This window comes from Pangasianodon hypophthalmus, chromosome 27 (genome assembly GCF_027358585.1).
Source record: "Pangasianodon hypophthalmus isolate fPanHyp1 chromosome 27, fPanHyp1.pri, whole genome shotgun sequence".
NCBI lineage: Eukaryota > Metazoa > Chordata > Actinopteri > Siluriformes > Pangasiidae > Pangasianodon > Pangasianodon hypophthalmus.
Genome location: NC_069736.1, coordinates 9,084,933 through 9,097,439, shown reverse-complemented (window position 1 = coordinate 9,097,439; position 12,507 = coordinate 9,084,933). Strand labels below are relative to the sequence as shown.

Here is a 12,507-nt window from a genome sequence, read left to right as displayed (position 1 = left end):
GATAAAAAGTGGTAGCTCTGAGTATATGATTATGTAGCACATTGTTTTTGAGCCCTCAGCAAATCAGCAAGTCAGTGACCAGTGTTTCGGGCTATGAGGTTTGGTGTTTTGTCCTCGCGTCGCATGTAAAAGATATTGAGTCTGGCTACCCCTGCACACTGATTAAAAAGCATCTTAAATAAGTATGTTACATGTAAACATAGTCTACATATCAAATAAAAGCTTTCATTTTGCAAGAGTCAATAATGCAGTAGATTTTTCTTTTTCAGGTTGTTGAACCTACTTGTCTGCCACACAGCTACAAATAAAAAAAAAACAAATAGCTCAGACATGAAACCTGCTGGTCCTGAGTGCCTGGGCTACTGACTTGTCCACCCCTGATGAAATATAGCTTCTGCACATAATAGTGACCCTATTTATCAATGACCCATGTGCTCCTTTTTGCCCCATAGACATTGCGGGTGATGTATCCGTACACTCCCCAGAATGAGGACGAACTAGAGCTAGTGCCAGGAGACTTCATCTTCATGTCTCCAGTGGAGCAGGGTAGTGCCAGTGAGGGCTGGGTTTATGGCACATCAATGGGCACGGGGCTTTCTGGCCTGCTGCCTGAGAACTACGTCAGCCGAGCAGACGAGTGTGACACATGGGTGCTTCATGGGTGAGAGAACCATTTTACGCGCTTAGTAGAAAAAGGTGAACAGGTGGAGAGTACTTGTATTTACTTAGTTTCTCGTTTTTTTTTGACAGGTCCCATTCTTTCCTCAACTGTACCTCCCCAACTGTAGGATTTGGTGCAGTAGGCGGGTCTGTTTTTGATGGACAGCTGGATGGACGTCTCCTTGATGACCACAGCTCAGTGGAACAACACCCTCTGAGTGTCGTATGTCAACCGATGCAGGTAAGAAACACAAGATTCACCCTCATTGTACACAAAGAAATAGAAACACAGTCAAACGTGCATGCCGTAGGGTCCCTGCTGAGGAACTCCATAAATCTTTTGCATACATAACTAGCTTATTAACATTGTGAGAAGTTTCTGTTGAGGCTTTTAAAGACTGACCAAATCATTTAAAGCATTTCCCTTCTTTTTAAAATCTTTTGGGAAAATCTACTGTCTTTAATCAAGTTCATTATCAAGTATCAAGTAGTTTAAACTGTCCTAAAACAGAGCAGTCAGAAAAATAGAACCAAAACCAATAGAAACATTTTTTTTAAAAAAGAAGTAGTGTCTCTGTTATACGAAATGTTCTTCACTTCCAGCACTGTGTAACAGTTAATGTGACTCTTTCTTTCTTCGCTTTTAGGTGCTACGCACCAATAGCCAGTCTCGACTGCCCAAGAGAACCCTGTTTGTGTGTCGTCATGGTGAGAGGATGGATGTGGTGTTTGGAAAACACTGGATCACCCAGTGCTTTGATGCCAAAGGTCAGAGTTCAGGGGTCAGGGGATGTTTACATGTATTCATTTTGCAAATGAGCTTGTCCAATGTTAACAGTTGCCCTTTCGCTTTGTTTTTCACTTGTCTATCCCTGTCACCATTTCCTGTGCATGACCCGCTGCATATTTCTTGGATTCTCTGGGCTTAGGCCTTTGCTTGTCTTTATACTCCTGGGCAAAACAAAAATGGACCAAGCCCAAAATATTAAGCTTTATTAAATGGTTAAGCCTTGTGGTCCTTGATCATGTGATGCAGATAACCAAATAATGACTAATCTTTTAAGAAAAAAAAAACATCCCAGAAGATATTTTTGGAAACTTTTGTACATGTGTTAGTTTGAATTTTACATCAAACATGTTAATCATTATCATGATTTTGTGTACAAAAAGACTATATAAGTGAATTTCCCTGTTTCTAGCTTTCCCCCAAACAGTTCACTGCAGCAAAAGGAAACGAGCAAATGGTGGCACAGGAGCTCTCAGGAGTGCATTTGTTTCATTCCTGCTAATTTTCTGACCAAAAATTTTCTGTTGTTAAGACCTTTAAAAGCTTAATATTTGCCATTTTGTGCTTGGCCCAGGAGTGTACGGTATATGCGCCTCACCTAGAGAAGTCGGCACAGTTATAAAGCTCAGTTTAACACTCTTTATTATGGAAGAGTCAGTAAAGGTCAACTAATACTAGCTACGTAGTGTTATTACTTTGCTAGTTAGCTTAATAACTATCTTAATAATTAGTTCTAACTAGTATGTGCCAATAGGATAATGTAAGTTTTAAAAATATTTTGTACACACACATATTGACAGTAAATTGGATCTACTTGCTTAATATTTTACATGCATACAGTACAATTATTTAGTAATATACTTAAAAACGAATCTAATAAAATCATTCAAGTTCAAAGGTGAAGTTTATAGGAAGCTGCTATTTGCACCACTATGAAAATACAAATGTATACTTTGTAAGGAATAAAGCACAATGAGTCATGCTGCTGTAGAAAAGCAATCAATGGTCCGGTGGTGTGATGCAACACGACATGAAGCGTGTACTGAAGTGTTTTATTCCTCTTATACCACAGCAACCAATGATATTTTATTAACTGAACAAAAAAATGACACGTTGTAGTTTATAGTTACATTTAATGTTGTGGACTGTCCGCAAAACAAGTTCATTCCTGTAAAAAGCAGCGATACCTCTCTTTTTTCTGTTTTGGAGTTAATTAGACAAAAAAAACCAAAACATTGCACCTTGTTATATTATGAAGGAAACAGAAACCACAAAGTTCTTTGTCCTGAAGACTCTCCCATGGTGGAAAACCATTACAAAATGCTGAAGCTTGTAGACTCCTTCCGTAAATGTTAAATAAACATCTCCTTATAGAAATCTCATGTAAACCATATCATCTAATATACATTCATCTTTCATAAAAATAATGATACATATTTAAAATCTTTTCATTATTATTCTGAGTGAGCTCTTACTGTAGAAACAAGAAAGTTATTGTAAATAATAAGTTGGTACAATATCTATCCATTATTACAGTATTTAGCTTACTGAATTTCATAACTAACATTACTCAGCTGCTAAACTCAGATGAACCTGATCATGTAATGTTGTTTTCATAGCATTACCTTTAAGCTCCTAAAAGGTTTTATCCACTACGTTTAAATAACTAGTCAGTCAGTCAGTCTCTGATTCAAAGAAGGCAAAGAAATCAAATTCAAATTCAAATTGATTTGTCACATGCATAACCATACACAGTACGACTTGCAGTGAAATGCTTTGTACAGCTGTTCCAACAAAAAAAGAAAATATAGAAAAGTATTAAATATAAAGAAAAATATATACATACAAAAATATATATATATATATATATATATATATATATATAAAGAAAAATATTAAATATAAGAAAATATATACATAAAAAATATATGAAGGGATTAAAAAAAAAAAGTGTATAAGAATATATATATAATATAATATATATATATATATATATATATATATATATATATATATATATATATATATATATATATATATATATATATATATATATAAACAGTCTACACAGCATTAACAATAAGAGATATAACAGAGATATAAACTCATCACTGATCACCTTAAAAGTCTGCACCTACTACAGTTGGGCACTATTCTGTTCATTGTGCCTGTTTTTAATAATATGTGTCCTTGTTTGCAAATGTGTTTCAGGTCGTTATGTCCGATCCAACCTCAATATGCCGAGTAGTCTTCCAGTGCGGAGTGGAGGGTACAGGGAGTATGATAAGGACTGTCCTATCACTGTGTTTGGAGCCACACAGGCTCGATTAGTGGGTCAGTACTATACAGGAACACTCTCAGTATCAACCTGAAAACACACAATGCTTCCCTTTATCATTGAAAATTAGTTTGGTAGAACAGTCTTGAGAAATTGTAATTTGCATGAAGTAGGTGCTCTTTGTAAATAGATAATGTGTGCCAAGTGACACTGTGGTTGCTTGTGCACTGATCGACGTACCCAATGCCTCCTTCCTTCTTTGATCTGGTTAGCTAAGCTAACGTTAAAGCTTTGTGGTTGCAGCTGCCGTTTTTCCAACTCGGTATCGCTGCCAACCTTTGTCAGTTGCAGCAACATTATTTTTATGATAAAATACACCCCACCAAGAACACTCAAGTGGGAATGATTAATTACAGTTATTAAGTTTTTGTAATGTAGTGAACAGTAGAGTAAATGTAGTGAACTCAGTAGAGTAACGTTAATAAATATGCCCCTGAAGGCATAGTGCACATCAGGAAGCCGTAATGCATTTAATTTTGTATTCAGGAAAATTTAAGACATAAAACATGTAGTTTAGTGAAGAAAATTGCTGCAGGTTTTTTTCATCAACTGAAGCTATAACTTTAATTAACAGTAACCAAAATATGACTACAACTATTGTTTTTTTTTTTCTTCCCCCTACTCTGTTGCAAAACTGTATGTGTGTGTTCTTTTGTTCTATTTAGGAGAGGCCCTGTTTGAGAGTCACACAGTTATTGACTTTGTGTACTGCTCGCCCTCCCTGCGATGTGTGCAGACAGCCCATAATATCCTCCGAGGTACACTTGCCATTATCTCTTTCACTCTCCATCACTCCATTTAGCCCTCTGACCTTCACTCACAATGACGAAGCACTTTGGCTATTTCCTCTGTTACTATTTTCCTCCTTTTGCTTTTAAAAGATTCTTATGTGCCACTCACTCATCTCTCTCTCTCTCTCTCTCTCTCTCTCTCTCTCTTTTTTTCTCTTTCTCTCTCTCTTATTCTCTCTCTCACTCTCTCTCTTTCTCTCTCTCTCGATCTCTCTCTCTCTCTCTCCCAGGGCTTCAGCAGGATGGGAAGACTAAAATACGAGTCGAACCTGGACTCTTTGAGTGGACCAAATGGGTATCGGGGTCATCCTTACCCACCTGGATTCCACCTACTGAACTGGCAGCTGCTAACTTTAGTGTGGACACAACCTACAGGTCCTTATTCAGTTCCACAATATTCATTACTGATCAAAATGGGCCAAAGAAAAAACATACGTTAAGTTTTTGTGACATGAAATAAAATCCAGTGTTGTGCGTGAATCTTCTTGGAGTAAAGGGGACCTTGGTCTTTTGGTCAGCATGACTAAGTATAACAAGAAATGAGTTCACTGAGTCAAGTTAATTTTCACTGATGCCAAAAATGATAGTTAAAATAAAACACAAAGAAGATAAAAATTCATATTTCATGTTATCAGTAAAAAAAAAAAAAAAAAGCTTGACTCTAATCTCTAAATATTTAATGTGGCCTAGAGTAATGACTGTCCAGCTTTAAGACCGGGTAATGCTGATATAGATCAGTTCTTTGCCTGGATGACTGAGAAGTGGAGGTCAGTTGTGGTAAAGGAGTGTTTTTGGATGTCTGGGTGAAGACTGTGTCATCTCTTGTGCCTAGACCTCATATTCCCATCAGCAAGCTGACTGTGTCAGAGTCGTACGACACTTACATCACCCGCAGTTTCCAAGTGACGCGGGAAATCCTAGCCGAGTGTAAAGCCCTGGGTAAGGAGCACTGCTGATCTCTTCTGTCTTAGATACAGGCAACTAATTCACTCTGCTCTTTGAAAATGATGCCGTTAAGTCAAACCCATACTGACATTACATGCTCCATTCAGGAATTATTTCCTATTGTGTACTAATGTATTACAGACAAAAGTATAACAGCTAAAGTAACATTAGTGCATAAAGTATATTCTCTAATGACCAGCTTTGAAGTGCTTAAGTGGGTGTGTTTCCAGATTTATGTTTTCCATGTGGTTTTGTGAACAGGAAACACAGTGCTGATAGTGGCCCACGCTTCGTCTTTAGAGGCCTGTACACGCCAGATGCAGGGCCTCAGCCCACAGAACTCCAAAGACTTTGTGCAAGTGGTCCGGAAGGTCTGTTGCATTTCTCAGTTGTTTTTTTATTTTAAATAAATTTACAACATTTCCTTTATCCTTACAAAGAAGCTTTTTCATTAACAAAATGAAGCATGACTAATTACTGTTTTTAGACTAGACGTGCTGCTCCTACACTCAGACAGATTTGTGACCAACACTGCCTTCATGTGTCTGGATCTTAAACTAAAACTCTTATGTGTATCAAACCAGTGTGGAGAGACAGACTGCTGCTGGCTTTGAGATCTTAGAAATCACACAGGAGAATTAATTAGCAGTGTTATAGCTCAATGACATATTGAGTGTCACTATTTCTTTACTTTTTAAATATTTGCAAAATATTTGCCCTTTTTATGGGCCCTTTTTTCCCCCCATTGAATTTACAGAGGTAGCTGAAATGGATTGTTCACTTTTTTGGATTTTTCTTGTTGCCAAGAAATCAAGTGTGTAAGAATAAACCTGTTCAGGGGAAAGCTTAGAGAAGGCTTATTCAGTTTAAATAAGATTAGATTAGATATTTAGAAATGTTGCATATGTTAAGAATTAAACAAGACTGGTAGGGTTGTGTGAGGCGTGTGTGTTGCATTACCACCCTGAAGTTGAGGATTTTCTTATACCTACATGTCCCAAAGTGTTTTATTCCTCTTATAACTCTTTATATATACATCATATATTTTATCTGATTATAGTTACATTTTTAATGGTGTGAAACAAATTGCTTTTGATTTACCCTGGCCCAAACATCCTTAACTTTTTCCAGCTCCCAATTGATTATCCCAAGTTCTCAAATTTTCAATTGTTCTCAATTATTGTGATTCTGTTTTGGTTAATTTGTGCTCTCATCTAAAGAAAGCATGCCTAAGGTTTAATGGATAAACTGAACAAGTAGGCCACAGCTTGATTTAACTAGGTGTAGTTTCTGAGTAGCTTTATAATTCAAGCGTACTTTGGTATTGAGATGTGATACAGAGACATATAGTGACCCATTGCCTCCCATGGCATTAAAAGGACACATAGTTTTCACATATAGTTTGTACATTTTTATTTCATATATCTATCCATAACAGAGACTGAATTACATCTAACTAAACCTAGTTTATTAATATTAACCTGACCAATGGAGAATATCAACAGTTCTGTAGTAGAAATCAAACTTGTAACCTGAAAGCAAGAAAGCATAAAGCAATTTTCTGCATCTATTATGATTTATTAAGCTATTCATCTCATTTTATAAATTAATCTTGGCTTTGTCAAGCAACATGCAAGGGACTGTGGAATAAACCACTAGGAGGCACTGAAGTACGATTTTAGAGGCAGATATATAGCATGGGAAATGAAAGGCCTGCTACATAAATCAGTTTACGTGGTATAAACATGAGATGTGTCTGTTGCAACCAAATGCTGCTTATTTTACTGAAAATTGTGAATGTTATATGGGATTATTTCAAACTGTTTCATAAAGGCGTCAAAGGAAACCATTACGGGGAAAAAACTATTAAACACTATGATAAAAAAGTATTACAGTTATAAATGGTATGCAAATAATAATATAATAACAAACAAAAACATTTTTAATAAGTTTCAAGTTCAAGTTTCAAGTTCAAGTTTTTAATAAGGAAGTTATAATATCTAATCTGTCTACAGTCTCAGTTAACCTTTCTCCATTCCTCCAGATCCCGTACTTGGGTTTCTGTGCCTGTGAAGAGATGGGCGAGACGGGGGTGTGGCAACTCGTGGACCCACCCATCCTCCCCCTGACCCATGGGCCCAATCATAGCTTCAACTGGAGGGAAACTCTGCTGCAGGACTGACAGGCTCTGCCTTCTTTCGGTTGGCCCGCCTTTTAGCTCTTCTCACCAAGGGCAGCTGAGAATCACGCTGTCATTCACTCTCTTCTTCCACTCTGTGGCGCTCCTGCACCATTAGATCTTACACAGAGCAAACACAGGCTTCCATACAGCAGCCTCTCTGCTGCACGATTCCATTCTGATTCTGTACGTCTCTGTGTGTTGCAGCAATGCTGTCTGTGTCCATAACTACGCTCATACATTTATGTCATGCCCTTATTACAGGGCATGTTTACTGCTTGACTGTCATGGATTAGTGTGAAAGTTCAAGGCTGCTATGTGCAGTAGCTAAAGTAGCCGATGACTTCCACGGGTTTCCCATCTCAGCAAGAGTTTCACGCTAGCTACATCAAAAGTACATCAACCGACGCTTCCAAGATGGCCGCCATCCTAAGCAGCCTTGCTCACCCTCGTAAAACTGATGCCGCAAAGGGAACATGGCCGCCGCCAGACACACTGTGAGAAAAGCAGACATGTTCAGCGTTTTGCACCAAGCTTCCAGGCTACTTTTCAAATATCTTGTCAACCGAAATCAAGCACAAGAGACGAAACTCAAGCATGACAATCAGAAAGGAGCAGAGCGGTTGGGAAGAAGCTGACATGTCGTCTCAGACAATGAGTTCGCCTCAGGATGAAGTTGGTATAGGGCTTATTTTAGCAGTTCATCAATGTTGCATGCAAAATATTAATAAACCAGGGCTTCTCAAACTTTTGACAGCTGGGGTCCCCTTTAACTATAAAATAAATTCCATGCCTCCTCTTAGTTTAATCCAACTATTCAAATAAGGTTAATTATTTAAAAATATGCATAATATTTTGCCTATTTATTGCAGCCTTGGTTTATAGGCCAGCTTGTTTTTGAGTTACTGATGTTTGGACTAAACCCATTCAATACAAATGACATGTCAAACAGGTCAATAGTTACGAGAACTCAATAATACATATAATAACTTTAATAATAATTGGTTGTGACTTATATCACTGTAACGAAGTAAAAAAAAAATAAAAGAAAAACATAGACCCCGGGAGCCATTTTGAGAACCAGTTGTTCAAACAGTCGGGTCAAAAAGTCTGAGTCGACCATCAAGCACTGTTTTGAGTTCATCAGCAGTTCTATTGAAACTGTTTGGGAATTCATCATACACCATTTACTTCAGTAAATATAGTGATATACACTACATGGCCATGAGAATGTGGATCATCACACCCATATGTGGTTCTTCCCTAAACTGTTGCCGCAAAGCTGGACGCACACAATTGTGTAGAATGTCTTTGTGTGCTGTAGCATTAAGAATATTCCCCATTACTGAAACTAACGGGCCCAAAAATGTTCCAGCATGACAGCGCCACTGTGTGCAAAGCAAGGGCCATGAAGCCATGGTTGCAGTGGAAGAACTTGAGTGGCCTGATGCTAATGCTCTTTTGGCTGAATGAGCAAATCCCTACAGCCACGCTCCAAAATCAGGTGGAAAGCCTTCCCAGAAGAGTGGCGGTTATTATAACAGCAAAGGACAAAAATCTGCAAAGGGATGTTCAGCAAGCACATATGGGTGTGATGGTCAGGTGTTCACATACTTTTGGCCATATAGTGTATATGATACATTCAAATAGTCACATATATACATCCAGAACACAGAATTAACCCATGATCTTAACTCAATTACTGTTCTATATGCGTTATACGTTATCACACTTACAGCGGTCAATAAGAACGTTTTTATAAGTTATATAACGCATAATAATGTAATCTTGTCAGCAAAATATAATTTCTATTAAAATGCTGAAAGCAGTTCTTGGTAACAGACTCAGACTTTTTTTAACCCCACTATATCATGGTATGTAAATGCTTGATAAGCTCTTTATGAGCAACAGGTCAATCAGGAAGCCTTACTTTTTGGATAGGAACTTGGAAAGTAGTCCACAAACAAGTACACTTCTGTACATAGTAGCACACATCAAACTATTTCATGCTTTTCGTTCTCAAATGACAAGCATATAATTGCATTTATTTATCTATTCATAGCATAACTGCTAAGAATTTTTTCTGGTGCTTCATATAAAGTATTTTTGCTTTTCTCTCTGTTTTGCAAGCAGAGGAATCAAACTGTAGCAAAATTTAAAACATGCAGTCTCCTCCCCCTTATTTTTGCTATACACATCAGCCTTCGCAAGTTACACTCTTTCCTGATCCGTTTGTGTAGTTTCGGGTCTTATGCTAGTTTAGGTGTGAACATGAGGTTGAACAACATGCCAAGTCTATATGTTCTGTATCACATTTTATGATTTTTAACATGAATTTTGTGAATCTGTTTGATGTTGATGTACCAAGTATGGTTTCAGTTTACTGGATGGTTATGCATAATTTGTCAAACTAATTTTTATAATCAGAGGCATGCATTTTTATCTTTGTGTTATTAACTGTCCCTCAGTTGTGATGTGAGCCTCAAACTAATTTTTTTTTGTCTTCTAAATAATGTTATGTCTTCTAAATGATGTTCATTTCTTCCCAGTTATACAGCGAGGAATTGATTACCTTCACACTTATTTAAAGTTCTTAAAACTTGCTTACAGTCGTGGTGACTTGAAATGTGTCTTAGCTCATTGGAAAAAATTGCTTCCTGTGAAGCTGTATATGTGGGTTTAATGAAGTGTGTGTGTGTGTGTGTGTGTGTGTGTGTGTGTGTGTGTGTGAGAGAGAGAGAGAGAGAGAGATTACTCTACCTGAGATGAAAATGCCACTTGATGAACATAAAATGCCAAATTATATAGCGATCGTTCTTCCAAAATGGCTGCATTCACACATCATTCACATATCGCTGTAGGTTAAAAAGAGCTGGAGGAAATGCTAATGGCTCCTTAATGCTAATAAGTCAACCATGCACTTGATCGTGAGAGAGGATGTCTCAGAGCTTGCTAAGATTCTGAATAGTAGCCCCGGGTTTCACTGCTGTTTTAACACACGCTTGTCAGCTTCTCGTCGCAATCACCCACATCTCACGGGTGGCAGTACACGCACTCAATTTTTCCATGAACTTCTTAGCAGCAAGAGCAATCATGTACTTGGACGCATTTCCTTCCCAGTTTGTACAGGCTGTTTCATTTATATTGCGTACAGCATTCGGGTTGCTAACTAGCCTGCTTGCAATTAGCCGACAGTATAAAGTAATGAAGTTGTCAGCTATGAGGTACAAAAGAAAACGTTTGCCTTATAAATTCCAATCTGAAAGCAACAATTCAATGTTACATTGACAAAAAATATTATATAGCAGGGGTATTCAACTAAAATTTGTAAGTTCCTTGCTTACAAAGATAACTAACGTGACAAAATGGTGAAGACGTATACCATTTAATGCTTATGTATTAATAATTATTAATGATTTTTGCCTATGAATAAGAGGAATTGAAGTGGTTATGTTTTGTATGTTTTAGCACCACTCTCTTTTTGTCATGGATTTAATTTTAAACAAGCCATGTTTACAGTTATCTAATCAGACCAAAGATGGTAAATTAAAATTAAACCTGTATGAAAGTCTGTAAAAAACGCTCCCCTTTTCTGACCTAATGTCTACAGCCCAGTATCTAGTCTCTAGACCGATGAGGTACCTTCAGCTAAATAGTTTACGTAATTGTATGTGATTGGCTGCAACATAGGATCTCTTACAGAAACCATGCTGTTCCATGTTTCGAAAATTAAAGTCAGTGAACTATGGCCATGTTTATCGCTTCTGCTACAGTATTTTTCAAATACTCAGTTTGGTGTGCTGAAATACTTTACTGGATGTATGTCTGGACCATGATCCTCTAGCTGATGATCCCTGCTCTATATTCTTGTGAACAATTATAAACAGCTTTATTCACGTTTTTTGTTAACTTGTTAACGTGAATCAAGCGTTTTTCCAAGTGGTCACACTTGAAAAAACCCTTGGCTTAAGTTCATAAACATTCCTAAAAGTAGCAAAGAGGATTCAACCAAGAGAAAGCAGAAAAAGCCGACAAGTGTGGGTTCAAAACAGGAGGAACCTGGTCTTAAATAAAGCTTCACCTGTTTGGTCTATTTAGTATTTAAATGAAAGAAATTTCATTACGACAAGGTTTAGAACAGTGCTGAATTACAAACTATAGAAGCAAGAAGACAAACTGAAGCAAACTTTATTCAATGTTTTATCTGGGAAGTGCAAAAAATGAGGCTGTTGAACTAAAACATACAACCGCAGATAGGAAGCCTAAGTATATGAGTAATAATAAGCATATAAGTAATAAGTTAGTACACAAATGATGGCAGGAATGGCAGATGGATGATGGTGTCATCAATAACCTTGTGAGCTCAGTTCAGCTATTGTGTGTAAGCCATATATTCATATTCAATGACATGCTGTTTAAGCTGATATTGTTACTCACGGTCATTAAAGTGCAGCTTCTGACCTTGGGTCATGTAGCTCTTATCCACATGCCAGCTCATGCATGCGTGAAGCCACACAATTCACTCCTTACAGGTAACTTCTTTACTTGAAACAAGTACACACAAGTATACTGCAAGTTGTGTTCTGTGTAATTAAATTATTACTTTGATTCTTATGCATTCCAAGGATGTGTTCCAGAAGATTGTTATATTTTGCTGCAAAGGATTATCTCTGTAAATTGTTTCAGATTATTTTGCGACTTATCTGCTTAAAAGATATTAACAATGTTTGAAAATAAATGTTTTATCACCATGAGATTTGTCAAGCCAGAGTGATGTGGGCCGAGGTGGGTATACTGGAAGCTGTAA

The 12,507-nt window shown here is 37.3% G+C and overlaps 1 protein-coding gene across 1 annotated transcript in view; it reads left to right on the top strand.

The window, feature by feature from the left end:
- Window positions 1-12,454, top strand: part of ubash3ba (ubiquitin associated and SH3 domain containing Ba) — a 49,680-nt gene extending 37,226 nt beyond the window's left edge. The window contains exons 6-14 of the mRNA XM_053230415.1: window positions 453-661; window positions 751-901; window positions 1,308-1,428; window positions 3,659-3,781; window positions 4,451-4,543; window positions 4,807-4,951; window positions 5,409-5,515; window positions 5,783-5,892; window positions 7,566-12,454. Of these exons, the coding sequence (XP_053086390.1) occupies window positions 453-661; window positions 751-901; window positions 1,308-1,428; window positions 3,659-3,781; window positions 4,451-4,543; window positions 4,807-4,951; window positions 5,409-5,515; window positions 5,783-5,892; window positions 7,566-7,703 (1,197 nt within the window). The 3' untranslated portion in view covers window positions 7,704-12,454. The remainder of the gene's footprint in view (window positions 1-452; window positions 662-750; window positions 902-1,307; window positions 1,429-3,658; window positions 3,782-4,450; window positions 4,544-4,806; window positions 4,952-5,408; window positions 5,516-5,782; window positions 5,893-7,565) is intronic.
- The last annotated feature ends 53 nt before the right edge of the window (window positions 12,455-12,507 follow it).